Source organism: Ipomoea nil, unplaced genomic scaffold (genome assembly GCF_001879475.1).
Source record: "Ipomoea nil cultivar Tokyo-kokei standard unplaced genomic scaffold, Asagao_1.1 scaffold0268, whole genome shotgun sequence".
Lineage (NCBI taxonomy): Eukaryota > Viridiplantae > Streptophyta > Magnoliopsida > Solanales > Convolvulaceae > Ipomoea > Ipomoea nil.
In genome coordinates this window covers 1,646,345-1,664,978 of record NW_017616696.1, presented here as the reverse complement: position 1 = coordinate 1,664,978, position 18,634 = coordinate 1,646,345, and the positions used below count along the sequence as shown (strand labels likewise).

Here is an 18,634-nt window from a genome sequence, read left to right as displayed (position 1 = left end):
AGCTGTTAGTAGTTTGATGTATGCCATGGTATGTACGAGACCAGATATTGCTCATGCAGTGGGTGTTGTTAGCAGATTTCTCTCAAATCCAGGTAGAGAACATTGGGATGCTGTGAAGTGGGTTCTGAGATATCTTCGGGGTACTTCAAGTCTGAGTTTGTGTTTTGGTACAGTGAAACCTATTCTTGCTGGGTACACTGATTCAGATATGGCCGGGGACATTGACACCAGAAAATCTACTTCAGGTTATCTAATTAAGGAGTGAAAGTATGGATATTAAACACTCATGAACTCCTACACATTTAAACTTTTGTTTGTCCTCAAGCAAAAGGAAACAAATCAATGCAAAATCTAGCAAATGATTACCAAAAAATTTTACCAACGAAAGTTCAAAGATAGCAAGCAAGCATTCAACTAATTAAAGAATCAATTGACTTCTCCAGCACCTTAAGTTAATCCATAACTTGAGTGCATATAGATAACCCTTTTTTAACCAAAAACTACAAATAATTTGACATACTCTCTCAAAGAAAAATTCATACCCTCATAATTTTTAATTTTTTTTAGCTCTTCACCACACAACCTAAGCACAAAACAATGTCAAAAGGACTTGAAAGGGTAAAGCATGGAAAACTGTGAAAAGTAGACCAAAACAAGACGGCAAAAGTGATTCACAAGTCCATATCAACCAAAGATTACTCATTTCCCAAAGTCCTTTTATTCATTGGAAACACAAAATGTGATATAGCCCTCACTTTCACTCAATGCAAGGCTTTTCAACACTCTTAACTTTTTTGGCAACTTCAAAAGCTTCTCCTCAGAGATATGAATACCCATCAAAGATTTAGTTATAGATTTGGAAATAATTCAAACTCCGCTCCTGCGGAGTTGGTCACACCCTCTCTTTTTTACCTCATAAGCAAGGGAATTGCAAAGACTTTTTTTTTATTTTATTTTATCTTTTAGAATTTTCTCTTTCGTTGCAGGGAGGGGATTAAATTAAACCTCACAAACCTTTCCTTTTGCTTTATGTCACATTTTTGTTCACTTAGGTCTTTAACATCTTAATTTCACTCTGAAACATGTAATATATTTTAGTAACATAAATATAAGCCTAATCTAAATTAAAAATATGAAAGTAAGTGAACGAAATCAATTAGGATTCGTCTATGGGTTAGAACCTAATAGTGACTAAAAACAAGCTTAAATGGTAAACATGGGGCTGCCACACGGGCTGGGACACGAACATGTAGGCGCCCATGTAGAAAGCAAAAAGAAAACCACTTTGGAAAACAGTGGTAGATGGGCAACTCCGCGCCCGTCACAACCACCCTCTCTTTGTGCAATTTTACATTTTTATGACAAAATGACTTCCTTGATATTTTTGACCATTTTAACCTCCAAATTAGGCTTGATGTTCTTCACATAAGTTGTAGCATGTGAGTTTTCTTTCCAATGGTGCAAGAATCGCTTGTTTTGGACATTTCTACATCGAGATATGGTCAAAAAATTGAGCAGTGGACAAGCTATGCGAGAATTGCAATACCTTGATCTTTTGCTCAACATTTGTCTTAGTTTGTCCAAATGATCAAAACCATTATATGTTAACTACAGACACATAATATGTTAACTGCAAAAATATAATATGTCGTTAACATATTATGTATGTGTCTATAATTAACAAATTATATACCTTCAATTTATTTATGTCACACGATTTACTAACCAAATACACACAATATGTTAACTTCATACACATGATTTTCAGACCAGGGTCCACAATGTAAGGTAGACCCTGATCCATGGTATAACAATCGATTATTTGTTTCACAAGCCATGTGGAACAAAATATTCATAGAGTTTAAATGTAACCTAATATTTAGTATTTTTTTTAATAAATTTGTAAAAAAAATAGATATATTAAGAAATTTATTACGATATAAAGTATTTGTTTATGAAAATAAATAAATAAATAAATAAATAATAATAATAATAATAATAATAAAAGTTATTATAATTATTATAGGAAAAATTAAACTTTTCGTCCCTAAGTTATATGGTAATTGTATGATTCATCCCTACTTGTTGATTGTGCTCACTTCTCGTTCCAAAGCTATAACTGACGTTGTAAATTTCATCCTTTTACTAACAAGTTGTGTTCACTTCTCGTCCTTAAGCTGTAACTAACGTTGCAAATTTTGTCCCTAATGTTTTGTTAGAAAAGAGACAAAATTTACAATATCGGATGAGAAGTGAGCATTGCAACAAGTAGGGACGAATCCTACAATTACCCTATAACTTAGGGACATAAATTTTCCCATTATCATATTATAGTGTAAATATAGTAATTATTTTTAGTTGATAGTACTCCGTAAGTTGAAGTTTGGAAATGAAAGTTTAGATTGATTGAATGATGTATAAGTTTATATTTATTAGTGTAAATGTGCTAATTTATTAAAATTGAAAGTTTATAATTTTAATTTAAAAATATTAACAGTTTTAGTTAATTAATTAAGCCAGCCTAATAAGTCTGATAATCTAAAATTTTAAGATTATGATAAAAAAAAAAAAATTAAACTTGACCAAAAACATAGATAAGCCCCAATCAATAAGAAGATTGACAATCTGATAGAGTACGAGGTGGTCTAATTGACAACTCTAATCATAAATGGTTCTGTATATATTATATTATTGCAGAGGATCGTCCAAGTAAGTTGTCACATCTTCTTGCATTAGATGGTGCCAACGAAAGATTGCATTTGTTTGAAGCCGCCTTACTTGAGGAAATCTCATTTGGATGTGAAGGTGTTTTTCACACAACATCATCTGTAGATTTATCACCATCAGCAACTAAAGTCAATTAACCCTTTTGTTTTTCTTATGTTAATACCCCTTTGTTTGTTTTACTTTTTTCTTCTTTCTTTCTTTCTAATTCATATACATTTTAGGTAGGATTACTGGATCCAGCAGTAAAGGAGACACTAAATGTTCTTGGATCATGTATGATCGAGAACACCTTCTATGAGAAGGGTAGTGGTGACGTTGACGTCCTCAACAACTTATATAACAGAAGAGTCAGGTTCTCGTACGGATAGTACTTCTCATGTGACCGTGCAGTCACTCACCATTATGTACGCATAAATGCACCATAAAGTGTTTTGAAATGCGCCATTAGATGTGGTTCGTTGTGATGCATTTTTTATGTGGTGCATTAGTACATTTCTGAACACTGTGTGGTGCATTGTTTCATACCTAATGGTGGGGCGTACCAACCGCACGAGAAACACGCATTTGAACTAATATCTAAAACGGAGTACTTTTTTATTAGTATTATTAATTTGACCCCCCTATATATGTGGTGGTGCTCACCTGCCCTGCCAGACATGGCCAGAGCTGGGACTGCTTCATCAATCAATTATTTCTACTGTGACCACACTTAGCTTCCACCGTACAATTTATATCATAATGCGGTGTGAGAATATAAACTAAAAAACCAAACGTAAATATATAAGTTGAAAAAGGATGAGCGGAGAGGGAAAGGCGGTATGTGTGACGGGTGCTTCCGGCTTTATAGCTTCTTGGCTCGTCAAGCTTTTGCTCCAACGTGGTTACACCGTCCACGCCACCCTTCGCAATCTCAGTCAGTCTCTCTCTCTCTCTCTTTCTCTCTTTCAATTCAATTGATGGAATTCCCATTTCTGGAATCACGTACTAATGTATAGGCAAATTATATCGTGCACTGCGGCGCATAATCGATTATGTACCGAACTTTAAAACGACGTCGTTTTGTTTAATGAAAAGAAACGGCACCCGTTTTGCGCCTTTCCGCAAAAATTAAATAACTCTGTTAATTCATTTTCATTTTGTATACACTGCCGTTTCGATCGATCAGTTCAACACAACTATAGTTTAATTTTGATATAACTACAGCTTCATTCGATATTTATACACTCAAATATGTAAAAATATTATTTTATTTTATTTTATATGCACTATAGTTTCATTAAAACACAAAACTATATGATCTTTTCGATATAATTAACTACAGCTTCATTGCACAATATACACTCAAATATATAAAATGTTATTCAGTTTCATTTTATATACACTGCAGTTTCATTTCACCACAACTACAGTATCATTTTGATATAATAGCAGTTTCATTTGATAATATAAAAAATAGTACGTGAGGTAGTGTCGGTTTAGATACACTGTAATGTCAATTCAGATACATTGTAGTTTCAATTGGTAATTAACACACCAAAAAATGCACATTCCATTAACAGTAACGGCTTAAAGAAACAGCATCGTTTTGACCGCGGTGCACGTACACCGCGGTCCACTGTATAACGACGGACTAATGTATGTATAGTATTTCTTCACCTTCCATTATGGTTTTATATATATATATATATATATATATATATATATATATATATATATATATATATATATATATATTTTTTTTTTTTTTTTTTTTCTTTTTCAAAAAAAAATATTATTACAGTATTATTATTATTATTATTATTATTACTATTATTATTATTATTATTATCATTATCATTATTATTATCATTATCATTATCATTATCACTACAGAGAATCCAAATAAGGTGTCACATCTTCTTGCATTGGATGGTGCCAAGGAAAGACTGCATTTGTTTGAAGCCCACTTACTTGACCAAAATTCTTTTGATCCTGCAATTCAGGGATGTGAAGGGGTTTTTCACACAGCATCTCCTGTAATTACTACACCATCAGCGACTAAGGTTAAACTTTCTGTTTCTCTGTGTTTTAATCTTTGTTGAAGAAAACATACTTGTGGGTTTTTTTTTTTTTTTTAATTTAATTTCTACCTCATATACATTTTAGGCAGAACTAGTGGATCCTGCAGTAAAGGGGACACTAAATGTTCTTGAATCATGTGTAAGAATACCTTCTGTGAAAAAGGTAGTGGTGACGTCTTCAATGGCTTCTATTATGTGCAAACGAAATCCTATTAGTCCAACTGATGTAGTTGATGAGACTTGGTATACAGATAAAGAATTTGCAGAAGAAGCAAAGGTAATGTGTATATATATATATATATATATATATATATATATATATATATATATATATACATATATATATATATACATATATATATATATACATATATATACATATATATATATACATATATATATATATATATACATATATATATATATATATTTGATAAGAGATTCACACAACCTGATTATAATCAAAACACTTTAATTTGTGCTAATTTATGTGACTTTTTTTTCTTTATAGCAATGGTATTTCTTGTCTAAAGTCCTTGCAGAGGAAGCTGGATGGAAGTATGCAGTGGAGAACCGGATTGACTTGGTTTCTTTACATCCTGCTCTGGTTATTGGCCCTCTTCTCCAACCCACTCTTAATTTTTCAAGTGGAGTCATTTTAGATCTCGTAAAAGAAGGTAATATTTCTTCGAAAAATGAGTCAAATTAATTTAAGTAGTCCTTAAAAATTGATAATGCTTTTCCATTATTATTATTATTATTATTATTATTATTATTATTATTATTATTATTATTATTATTATTATTATTAAATTGATGAATGTTATGTCACACAGGTAAGAAAGCATTACCTACTGGAATCTATCCTTTTGTTGATGTTAGAGATGTCGCAAATACACATATCCAAGCATTTGAATTACCTTCTGCTAGTGGAAGATACTGTTTGGTTGGGATAACAATTTACTCTTCCCAAATTTTGAAGATTGCAAGTGGGCTTTTCCCTTCTCTTTCCATTTCTGACAAGTAAGATTTTTAGCTAAAGATATTATTATTATTTTTTATATGAATGTTCTTGGCTGGAAAAGAATAAATTAAAAACAAATTATGAAAATATACGTTTTAAGAGCAACTCCAAGGAGACACCATTCCGCCAAATATCAACGCCATTGCACCATCCCCTCATTTTTTGGAACTCCAACCCACGGCAAATCGCCAAATAATTTGGCGATGATGAACAGTGTTGCGCCATATTTGGCCCGCAGCACTGTTCATCCACGGCATTTTCTTGGAAAAAATTTAATTCCTGTTTTGCCCTTACTTTTATTTGTTAATTCCTTTTGTATTCTTTATTTTGTTTTTATCTATTTATATATTTTGTTAAATACTTAAATATAAATATTATATTATTATAAATAAATTATATCATTTGAAAGATATTATCAAGACGATTAAAACGAGACTAATATTGAATATATATTAATTAAAAATTAAATAAATCAAACATAATAACATCATAAAAATAATGTTACTAATTTTTTTTTTTTACATCACAAATTATTATATTTTATATTAAACTAATTAAATTCGAATTAATAAAATTTTAAAATTAGAGAAACCATATTATTTTAGTGTAGAATAACATTTGATGTAAAAATTTGGTGTTTTGGTGTAATGGGTTGGAGATGAATACAATTTGGTGTAGAGAATATTTTCTTTGATGTGACATTTAGTAGAGATTTTTGGTGTTAAATGGGTTGAAAATACTCTAAAAAAACTTATTTTGTTGTAATAGATATAAAGATGACTTGCCTACAGTAGCAACCTATCAAGTATGTCAGGAAAAGGCAAAAAGCTTGGGGATCAACTACACTTCTTTTGATGTGAGCCTTAAGGATACTATTGAAAGTTTAAAAGAAAAACACTTCCTCGACTTCTAATTCGTGAGCTTCTTCTCACTCACGTGGAGCCATTGAGAGATGCACGTTTTAAGTGTTTAGTCTTTGTGGAGTAGTATTTAGCTGTAATTTAGTATTGAAGTGTGTCTTAAATTATTATGTTAGCTAAAAACTCAACTTACATCACCTTATTGTCAAGATTATATCTACTTTTCTATTAGAGCATTTTTAATGTGGGATATTAAAGATGCCATACCATACAATATTTCTTGCCCTTGCACACAACCTACAATGTTCCTAATATTCATTGGGCACAATGCCCGAATATATATGCTACTATATCTAGATATTGTGATTCGAAAAGAAAAAAATTTCCACACCTAAAGCACGCACCAACAATATGTGTTAAAGTGATGGGCAACATTTGTAAACCACTTATTTTGAATTACACTAGCTACAAAGTTTACATGAATAGAAAAATTGAGAATTTCAATTCTCATATTTATACATGGAAATTGTAAGAGAATAAGTAACATAAAGATCAAAATGCCATCATCATCATCATTCCCAAGCTTGAGAGTTAATTTACCATCACTAATAGTATGTTTTGTTTACGGAATGAATTTTGAGGTAATAGGAATGTTATTCCATAAAGAATGGAATATGCAAGGAATATAATATGAGTTGTATTCTATTGTTTGATTCGCGGAAAGAAAATATGATTTGTTTAGTCTTCCGTAACGAATTCATATGTGAAGGAAATAATAATACGTACTTTCACTCTCATAATCTACAATGCAAAAGTTATTCTTGATTTTCATACAAATATTTTTTTTAAAAAAAAAATACAATTTTCAATCGCTTTCAAGAGTTTAATCCTATTATACAAGCATTAGACAAGTGCTACACGGTTACCCATCATCCTTTTATGAATTTTGAGTTTAAAATGGGGAATTGCAAATTGATGTGGGCATGTAGCCACATAAATGAATATTTAATTTATTGTACAACTTGAATGCTATATGCATTATTTGAATCATATCCACTTAGAACATTGACAGTTTGGATAAGTTCCAAAGCAACCTATACGCACCACATGAATGTTCACAAAGCTACAAAAAGTTGATCACCAACTGATAACAACTAACAAATTAAAGACTCAAATTTGTGAACTTGTGGCAATTAATAAATATCTTCTTCCAAAAGGCTGAACCCCAACCCGACAAAGTATTTGGGAGAATGTAAATCATGGTGACTCAATTGAACATGAACCACTTTGAGAGGTTACTCACACTGCCACTGGCCAAAGTTTCCAAAGTTTCACCTCTATGACCAGTTGAGATACCCATGCGGGCTTAATAAATATCTTCTATATCGCGTTAATGACGTTTAATGGCGAATTTTTGAAGTATTTGACGTTAAAGTTTGTGACTGTTTTTTTTTTTTTTTTTTTTTTTTTTTCATAGTACTAGTTTTGTCCAGGAAGCATTATAGGGGTATTTGGTAAATAGCTGCTTTAGCTGGTAGCTGGTAGTTGATTGTGTTAGTGAGTTTGACTAATTGATAGTAGTTGATAACATTAACTAATTGTAGAAAGATGTTTGATAAATTAAATATGATAGCTGATAGTTGATTGTTTTAGTGAGTTTGACTAATTGATAGTAGTTGATAACATTAACTAATTGTAGAAAGATGTTTGGTAAATTAAATATGATAGCTGGTAGTTGATTGAGTTAGTGAGTTTGACTAGTTGATTAAAATTTGACTAGTTGATAGCAATTTGACTAGTTGATAGCAGTTAATAACATTAAGGGTGTGTTTGGTGAAGTTTAGAAGGAGAAATTCTCCAAAGGTATGAACTTTATATATATACTAGTTTTTTTTATGCGTGATGCGCAAAAGCATATGCTCAATATTTATATTTTTAAAAATAACTAACAAACTCTCTGAAAAGTACGATCTTCCAAATATTGAGCATATGCTTTGAACGATGGAATATAATTTTTATTTGAAAAAGTTTTAGTTGATGGAATTTCTCTCTGAAACGCTCTCTGAATCCCCTTCGGATAATCCTTCAACATCGGCGACGAATCGCCCACCGGAGGATCAGGACCTCCTAGAAAGAAGCACCAAGAAGAACAAAAGAGATCGCGATCAGATGCTGAGTACGAATCAGCCTCAGACATCTTCGATGATCCAAGAAACCCCTTTGGCTGAACCAGGGGCTAACACACCAGAATCAAGTCAGCGTAGAACACCTACGGCGATCCCTAGCCAAGCATGGAATCGGAACATCCCGGTGCAACCCCAGGATGACTATGAGGTATCTGATGATGACGAAATGGATCAAGATGCGGTCTCCTATGAATATCCTGTCATCCGTGTAACAAGAGAAGAGAAGGAAAGGCTTCGCCGCCCTTGGCGTAGGTCTCTGATTCTCCGGCTACTGGGACGCACGGTTAGCTATTCCTATCTACTCCAGAGACTTCAACGGATGTGGAATCCCCAATCTGGATTTCAATTAATTGCCCTAGACCTCGACTATTTCTTAGCCAAATTCGACACCCTCTCGGACTATGAAGCAGCGAAATTTGGGGGACCTTGGATGGTCTTGGACCATTATTTGATTACTCAAGACTGGAGACCTAATTTCAATCCTAGGAAGAATGTCACAGACTCAATATTGGCCTGGGTAAGATTTCCGTCACTACCAATTGAATATTTCGATGATGCCTTCTTGAAGAAAATTGGTAAAGTAATTGGGCGTCCTCTTAAGATCGATTATGCGACGAATCTGGTTTCAAAGGGAAAATTTGCGAGAGTTTGCGTCGAATTGGATATCTCTAAACCTCTACTTTCCAGATTCGTTTTAAATTTTGAAGAATGGCCAATAGAATACGAGGGTATCCATCAAATATGTTTCAAATGCGGAATCTATGGGCATCGTGCAGAAATCTGTGGAAAGGAATAGTCTGGGATAAATGGCAATGACGCCTCTGTCACAAACGAGGACCCCCAACTGGGGACTGCAAGACCTGCCCAGTTGCCCAAGGAAAAATATGGGGCTTGGATGCTAGTTACCAGAAAAGACAGAAGGAAACAAAACAGAGCACCAACTCAACCTGCAATGGCCTTGGGCGGAAACAGGCAGCAAGCCAATCAGCCCACCACAACACCTCAGGCGAATATTTCAACACACTCCCGCTTTGGACCTCTGGATGGCTATGATGATACTTTAAGGGACCAGCAGCAGCAAGAGCAACCTATCTTGTCTCCACCACAACAGCCTAATCTTCCGAGAATTAGGACCAACTATCGACTACCTAGACAGCACACCAGGCAGGTTTCGGAAGAAGAACCCGTACCCGAGGAACAGCCACCACCCCCTAGACAACCTCCACCATCTAACCGTGGCACCTTCAGAGGGTGTGGTGGAAGGGGAAGCCTACCTAATCGAGCAGCAGCTGCGGCCCAACACACTGTTGTCCGTGGAACTAGAAGAGGACAGGACATCCAAACAACTACTGTGTATCACGCCGATGCGCAATCTGAATCCCCCCTGCTCCCCGAATTTGAAAACACATTCAAAGAAGTACCACCGGACGCAAGACATGATCCTACGTTACAACCTATGAATCAACCGGGACCTTCGGGACACTTTGTTTTTGGAAACATCCATAAGGAAGTACCACCTGACTCGACACAGGCAGACCAGGTGTTACCTGATCCTCCCGCGGTGGCTATGCAAAATGTCGAGGATTCTGTTGACCATATTGGTCCTGATGCGGATACCCGCATGTGCCAATAGGCGCTCTTTCACCTTTTGTTATTCATATTTATGAATTTTATAGTTTGGAACTGCCAAGGAGCGGCCTCTAAGTCATTTAGGCGCATCCTGAAACACTTCCTTTCTGTGCACAAGCCTTCTTTCATTTGCCTCCTTGAGCCCAAGGTCTCGGGCCATCAGGCCAACGAGATATGTTTTAGCTTGGGCTTTGATGATTGGGTTAGGGTAGAAGCTTTAGGCTTTTCTGGTGGCATTTGGATCTTGTGGAAAGAGTCTGTGTCCATCGAAGTATTATACACTCACCCTCAATTCATCTCTTTACAGGTGCAAGGAGGGGATTCTGAACCTTGGCTCTTATCAGTAGTCTATGGAAGCCCTAACAAAGATTTAAGGAAACACCTTTTTTTCAGAACTATTTGGACAGTTCTTTGAGCCCTTGGGTCCTTGGCTAATGGTGGGGGACTACAATTCAGTAACTTGTCAGGATGAGGTCAACAACTTGGAAACCTTCTCCTTGTCAAGGTGCACAGATTTTAATCAATGGATCTTCAGAGAAGGGCTTATTGACTTAGGATATGAAGGAACAAAGTATACATGGATGAGGGGAGTTAACACGCCTTCATTCAAAGCAGCCCGCCTGGATCGTGCGCTAAGCAATGTCGAGTGGAGATGCTTATTCCCAAACGTATCAGTCCAACACTTACCCATGATTCAATCAGACCACTCACCCCTCCTGATCAACACCTCTGAGTCACCACAGCTACAGGCAAACAGGAACTTCCGCTTTAATATGGCATGGGCTAGCCACGCCAATTTTCTATCCCTAATCAAGTCGTGCTGGTCGCCTAATCGGACCCTGAATTCCAATAAGAACGCAATGGTAGAGGCTCTCTCGTCATGGAACAAGAACACGTTTGGCAATATATTCCACAGGAAAAGGAGGCTACTGGCTAGACTGGGAGGTATCCAGAGAAGCCTATCGCTGGGGGCGAGATCAGACCTCATTCGATTAGAACGTAGGCTGCGCAAAGAACTCGATGAAACACTACACCAAGAGGAGCTGATTTGGTTTCAAAGATCCCGAGAACAGTGGATAACCTATGGGGACCTTAATACTCGGTTTTATCACTTATCAACTGTTACCAAGGACAAACAACAAAGAGTTAATGTCCTTAAAGATATTGATGGCTCAATTCACTTAGGAGAAGAACCAATCAAGGGTCTATTTCTAAAATACTTTATGCAATTGTTTGAAGCAGACAGTAATTTGACAACAAATCCCCTTCCCCGGGGTCGCTTTCCACCACTAGACATCCAGGACTGGCAGTTTATCAACCAAGCAATCACAGCTGAGGAAGTCAAAACCGCACTCTTCGAAATGAATCCTTGCAAGGCCCCGGGTCCCAATGGGTATACAACAGGATTCTATCAAAAGACTTGGGAACTAACGGGTGACACTCTGGTCAGGTTTGCCAAATCCTTTTTCACTGAAGGTCTACTCCCTCCCGGTCACAATGACACACTCCTAGCCCTCATACCTAAGGTACCCTATCCGGTTAATGTGGACCAATTTAGGCCAATTGGGCTATGCAATGTGTCTTACAAGTTGCTTACTAAGATTATGATGCTAAGACTCAAAGGAATGTCAAAGAAGATTGTGGGACAACATCAGTCAAGCTTCATTCCGGGAAGACAAATATCGGATAATATTCTTGCATATCAAGAAATTTTAAATTCAATGAAGAATAAGAGAGGGAGAACTGGATGGTTCATGTTCAAAGCCGACCTAGAAAAGGCCTATGATAGATTGTCTTGGGCATTCCTTGAAGATACTCTGGCAGACATTGGGTTCAACATGACTTGGACAAAGAACATCCTTGAATGTGTGACATCCTCCAAGCTCGCTGTACTTTGGAATGGCCAACAAACGGACTGGTTCACACCCGGAAGAGGCTTAAGACAGGGAGACCCAATCTCCCCTTTACTCTTTGTATTTTGTATAGAAAGACTAAGCCATATCATAAGTGAATCAGTGAGAAATGGCCACTGGAAAGGCATTAGAATTAATAGACAATCACCTAACTGTACCCATTTATTTTTTGCAGATGATCTTATCTTTTTCGGTGAAGCGACGGTTCAACAAGCCCAGGAGATGAAGAGGTGCATTGACTTGTTCTGCTCAGCATCAGGACAGAAAATAGGATTCCAGAAGTCTTCCCTGCATTTCTCAAAGAATACTCCACCAAGTGTCCAACAGTCCATTACAGAAGTTATGGGTATATCAAGCGTCATCGACATGGGAAGGTACTTGGGTGTCCCTTCAATCCATGGAAGAGTGAAAAGCGATACATTTACAGGAATTCTGGGGAAAGTTCAATCTCGCCTGGCCGGATGGAAATCCAAGACCTTATCCCTAGCGGGCCGTCATGCTTTAGCACAATCAGTTTTGTCTTCCATTCCCTACTATACCATGCAATCTATGTTAATTCCAGCTGGAGTCCTTGATACTATAGAAAAGCTCATCCGAGATTTCTTGTGGGGCAGCACTGAAACAGCAAGGAAGTGCCATATGGTCAGCTGGGAAACTATAACAAGTAGTAAATCCAACGGTGGCCTTGGTGTACGTAGTCTCAGGCACATGAACTTGGCCTTTCTAGCCAATCTCGGATGGAGAATTGTACAAGGTGAGGATTGTCTATGGGTGAACCTAATCAAAGCGAAATATGGGCTCAGGTCTACCAATTGTTCTGACTGGCAGTTAAGGAGCAACAATTCCAATGCTTGGAGAGGAATTATTAAAGCCCTCCCTGTTCTGCAATCCGGCATCAAAAACTTAGTGAGAAATGGAGAAAATACACTATTTTGGATGGATAAATGGCTAGAGGCTACACCCCTAATGGAACTGACGATAGGATTAACACCATCAGATCTGGAGAAATCGGTGTCAAGCTACTGGATTCCAAACGTAGGCTGGCAGTGGGAACAACTGAATCATCTCCTCCCTAATGGAACACTCAGGAAATTGGCAACATACATCCTATGTGAAGATCAAGAAGTTTCAGACTTAATTGGATGGGGTCTCGAACCCAATGGTTTCTTCTCAGTCAGCTCAGCTTACCACCACGCACTAGGTACGACAGATTCTCCGGAGGCGTCCAAGTGGAATAGCATTTGGAAACTTAAAATCCCCAACATGATACGCCTTTTCTTGTGGCTACTGAAACATGAAAGAATCATGACTAATCTCAACAGATCTAAGAGAGGACTCACCAGTAACGACAAATGTTGGCTCTGCGAGGACTACATAGAAGATACCAACCATGTGATGCGCTACTGCCCGGCGGCAGATGAAGTTTGGAAGATCGTACTTCCATCGTTCCAAGAAAAATTATGGCTACAATCCTTCTCACATTGGCTAGACGAAGGCATAACCTACAAAGGTAGTGGAAATAACCCCAGCCTAGATACCACCATTTTTGCTGTGGCAGCTTGGTGGATCTGGAAATGGCGTAATCAAGCCATCTTTAATGGCAAGCTGACTCACATTAAGACAAAAACTGAGATTATAAATCGCCAGGTAAACGAGATCATCATAGCATTCGACAGAGCAGAGGGGTCTAAACATGCAAGGAACTCCACGAATTGGACACAACTTTGCTGGACAAAACCTCCTGAGAATATGACCAAAATGAATGTTGACGGCTCGGTGATTCCCTCGTTCCACTCTGCTGGATGTGGAGGAGTTATAAGAGATAGTATGGGCACTTGGAAGCATGAATTTATGGCTACAATTGGCAACTGTACCCCCCTAGAAGCTGAGGCCTTGGCACTCCTCAAAGGAATTCAGCTGGCAGCTTCGCTAGGACTTACAAGGGTGTTATTTGAAAGTGATTCAGCAGAAGCAGTCCTCTTCCTTAACTCAAGTGACCCTCCGCGCATAGCTGCACACAACATCTTAATGGCATGCAGAACAGAGCTCCGGAACTTCGAATTCTGGAAACTCTCGCACACGAACCAGGAACAAAATCAAGTAGCGGATGCATTAGCAAAATTATCAAGACAATTTGGAGATAGGATGCACAGACTTCCAAACCCACCAGAGACAGTTCGAAGACACCTTGAGAATGATATGTTAGGACTGCCCTCTTGGCGCAACACCAATGTTATATTGTAAACTCTATGGGTACCCCCCTTCCTATTAGATATATATATATATATAAAAGAATATAAGAAAAGATATAGTAGATGCATGTGCATGGTAAGTAACGGAAAAGATAACGAAAGTTATAACGGTAAGCGTATTTTTGTCTAAAAAATTGTACAGTACAACTCTAAAAGCACAATTTACAAAATAGTTAGCATTAAAAACATGGACATAAATGAGGGATATAACTTTGATTGAGACTTATTATGTTTTTAGATATTTTTTGGTGTAAGTGTGTAACCCACGAGGTTCTCTGTCTGTCTTATGATCTCCACCAAACTAATCTTCGCTTGCTTCGAGAGGCACGAGAACTGTCCAGGAAAATCGTCACTTGTGCAAATCGAACTTAGATTATTTCAAAATTCTTCTCCATAAAGAGAGTTAATTTGTCACTTAAGCTATCCCATTGGGTTGTATGAACTTTAAAAACTGAGCTCGCTTCTATCATACACATTTGACATTTTGTTCGGATTTGTTGTCGTGTTCTTGTGATGGAATCATATGATTTTTATGATGAGTTTTTCAGTGAGTATTGAGTTTGATGCAGTATATATGATACTTGTGTATCCAAAACTTTGTAGATAATGCATAGACAACTTTCATGTTTGATGCATTTTTTATTATTATTATTATTATTATTATTATTATTTTTTTTTTTTTTTTGGCTCAGCTGATTTTGTGCAAATGATTTTGGTGGCCTGGACAAAGAGGTGGAAAATATTGCAAAATGTTTAGATGAAAGGAAAATTGTAATTTACGCCCCTCCATAATATGTCAATTATCAATGTCATTCTTGAATTATTAGTGGTGTAAATATTACCTTTTTAATTTTTAAAACGGTATATATATTGTCCCTCCATAGTGTAAATGTTACCCTTCAATTTTTAAAGCGGTACATATATTGCCCCTCCCGTACAATACGGGAGTGTACGGAGAGACAATATATGTACTGTTTTGAAAATGAAAATGCAATTTTTACATCACTAATAATTCAAGAGTGACATTGATAATTGACATATTATAAAAGCTAAATTATAATTTTCCCTTACATCAACATATATAGAAGTCTTTGTTAACACTAAAGAAGGTAGCTCTCACATTGTACAGATATTAATGTGATTGCCAAACCATAAACCAAGATTCAATTGACACAAGACTTTATCAGAGTTTTGGCCTTTTGGGTATTAGCAATTTTACCCTTCAAGCAATGACAACTGGTCTGTAGTGTGAGTGAAAGATGGATTATGACAATTACAAGATTATCCTCGAATTTTTAGTCATTTCTTTTTAATTATTTCAAGAAATTATATTCCACCATACCAAACAATATAATTTGAACAAATCTATTTTATTCTGTTTCTACCAAATTACAATTTTTTCTTTCCAACCAAACGGGCCCTGTAAGGTGTTTCTCTAAGGCTGTGTTTGGAAATCAAGAAAATAATTTCTGAAAAATGTTTTCTTAAAAATGAGTCGTTTTTCATAAAACATTTTCATTTCTAGGGTTTGGTTGCATTCTGAAAAATAATCATTGTGCATTTGGTTTATTTTCTGGAAAATGTGTAAAATTATATAATTTATGAGTGTATTTATAAATTGATTGTTATTTATTAAAAAAAAAAAAACTGAGTGTCATTCATAAAATGAGTGTTATTAAAAAAACATATGCAGATTTACTCTCTGGTTTTCGACAGAAATCAAAGCCCTGGCTCTGGTTTCTGGCTTGAAACCAAAGCTTTGGTTTCTGTCGGAAACCAGAGCTCTGGCTTCTGGCTTTGGTTCTAGCACTAGTCACTGGAAACTAATTTTTGACTATGGGGCAAGAAGATGAAGAAGTTGCAGTTTCTTTTTGGTAGGAAGAAGGTGAAGGAGTCAAGCTATGGAAGATGAAGAAGCAGCGCAAAAGAGGAAATGGAATTATGGAAAATGACTTCCTTAAAAAAAAAAAAAAAGGAGAAGTCATTTTTCAAAAACGTTAATTTGTTTTTCCTTTGACCGAAAATCAATTTCTTAACCCTCATTTCCCTTTTCTTGCCAAACACAAAAAACCCATAAAATAATTTTAGGAATCATTTTTCAATTTTTCCAAACACAGCCTAAATCTCTACATTTACAAGATTGTCATTCTATTCACTCACACTAATACCATCAATTATACTCTGGACCACGTGCACGTGCATCGCGGTCCAAAAATGGTCTTGTTTCTTTAAATAAAGAAACGACGCGCCGTTACAATTAACGAAGCGTGCATATTTGGTGTATTAATTACCAACTGAAACAACAGTGTATCTAAACTGACATTGCTTCACGTATTATTTTTATATTATTAAGTGAAACTGCAATTGAAATGAAATGAAACTGTAGTTGTGTTGAAATGAAACTGCAATGTATAGAAAATGAAACTGAATAACAATCACATATTTGAGTGTGTATTACCCAGAGAAACTATAGTTATATCAAAATGATACTATAGTTGTATTGAAATGAAACTGCAGTGTATATAAAATGAAACTGAATAACATTTCACATATTTGAGTGTATAATATGCAATGAAGTTATAATTATATCGAAATGATCATGTAGTTGTGTTTTAATGAAACTACTATAGCTGCCCGGCACTTTCTCGCCCGTTATGGCGGAGGCACTGGCTTGCAAAGAGGCTCTATCATGACTCAAAGAACGGGGTGTGTTAGCAGTTGATCTTCTTACGGATTGCTCAGAATTGCGGAATGCCTTATACTCAAGTTCTACGTCTATCTTGTCCTGTGTTGGGGTGATTGTAGACCAATGTAGGACAACTATATCGTTGTTTACTCATTGTTCGTTATGTTTCCAGAACACTTAACTTACATGCTCATACTTTAGCTTCGTTAGCATTTGATTAGGAACAACCTACGTACTGGGACTCTGTCCCTCCTGACTCTATTGTCCAGTTCATTCATTAATACATCTTTATGATTATTTTTCAAAAAAAAAAATAGTGTATATAAAATAAAATTAAATAACATTTTACATATTTGAGTGTATAAATATCGAATGAAACTGTAGTTATATCAAAATGAAATTGTAGTTGTGTTGAACAGAAACTGCAGTGTATACAAAATAAAATCGAATAATAGAGTTACTTTTTGCAGAACAACATGGAACAACACAAAATGGGTACTGTTTCTTTTTATTAAACAAAACGACATCATTTAGAAGTTCAGTACGACAAATTATATTATGCACCGCGGTGCATAATCGATTATGCACCGCGCGTCTTTTTTTTTTTTAAATGAAAATAAACAGTGTTTGTTTCCGCCGTTTTGCACCCTTTTGCAAAAAGTAACTCTGTTATTCAGTGTCATTTTGTATACACTGCAGCTTCAGTTCAACACAACTACAGTTTCATTTCGATATAACTATAGTTTCATTCGATATTTATAGACTCAAATATGTGAAAATGTTATTTAATTTTATTTTATATACACTATAGTTTCATTAAAACACAACTACATGATCATTTTTGATACAATTACAGCTTCATTGTACAATATACACTTAAATATGTGAAATGTTATTCAGTTTCATTTTATATACACTGCAGTTTCATTTCACTATAACTACAGTATCATTTTGATATAACTGCAGTGTCAGTTTAGATATACTATAGTGTCAGTTGGTGTTTAATACACCAAACAAGCGGACTCCGTTAACTCTAACGGCGGGCCGTTTCTTTTACTTAAAGAAACGGCGCCGTTTTTGACCGCGGTGCATGTGTGCACCGCGGTTTATAATATAACGACTGATTCAGTACATAATTCATTATGCATTGCGGTGCACCATATAATTTTCTCACTATGACATGTTTTTTGTAATGTGTGATTACCAATTTACCAAACCAAGACAAGGCCCAAATGCCCAATCCGGAGGAGCCCATTTGAATATGTAGTTTTGTCTTCACCACAAAACTTCCTTATCG

At 35.9% G+C, this 18,634-nt stretch overlaps 1 protein-coding gene across 1 annotated transcript; it reads left to right on the top strand.

Annotated features, from left to right (window-relative positions):
- Positions 1 to 3,434: 3,434 nt before the first annotated feature.
- Positions 3,435 to 6,906, top strand: LOC109147934 (cinnamoyl-CoA reductase 1-like). The gene is made up of 6 exons (XM_019295610.1): positions 3,435 to 3,640; positions 4,600 to 4,769; positions 4,873 to 5,064; positions 5,299 to 5,464; positions 5,624 to 5,810; positions 6,580 to 6,906. Exons 1-6 carry the CDS (start codon positions 3,523 to 3,525, stop codon positions 6,722 to 6,724), a joined length of 978 nt encoding a protein of 325 aa, XP_019151155.1. The 5' UTR covers positions 3,435 to 3,522; the 3' UTR covers positions 6,725 to 6,906.
- Positions 6,907 to 18,634: the final 11,728 nt, after the last annotated feature.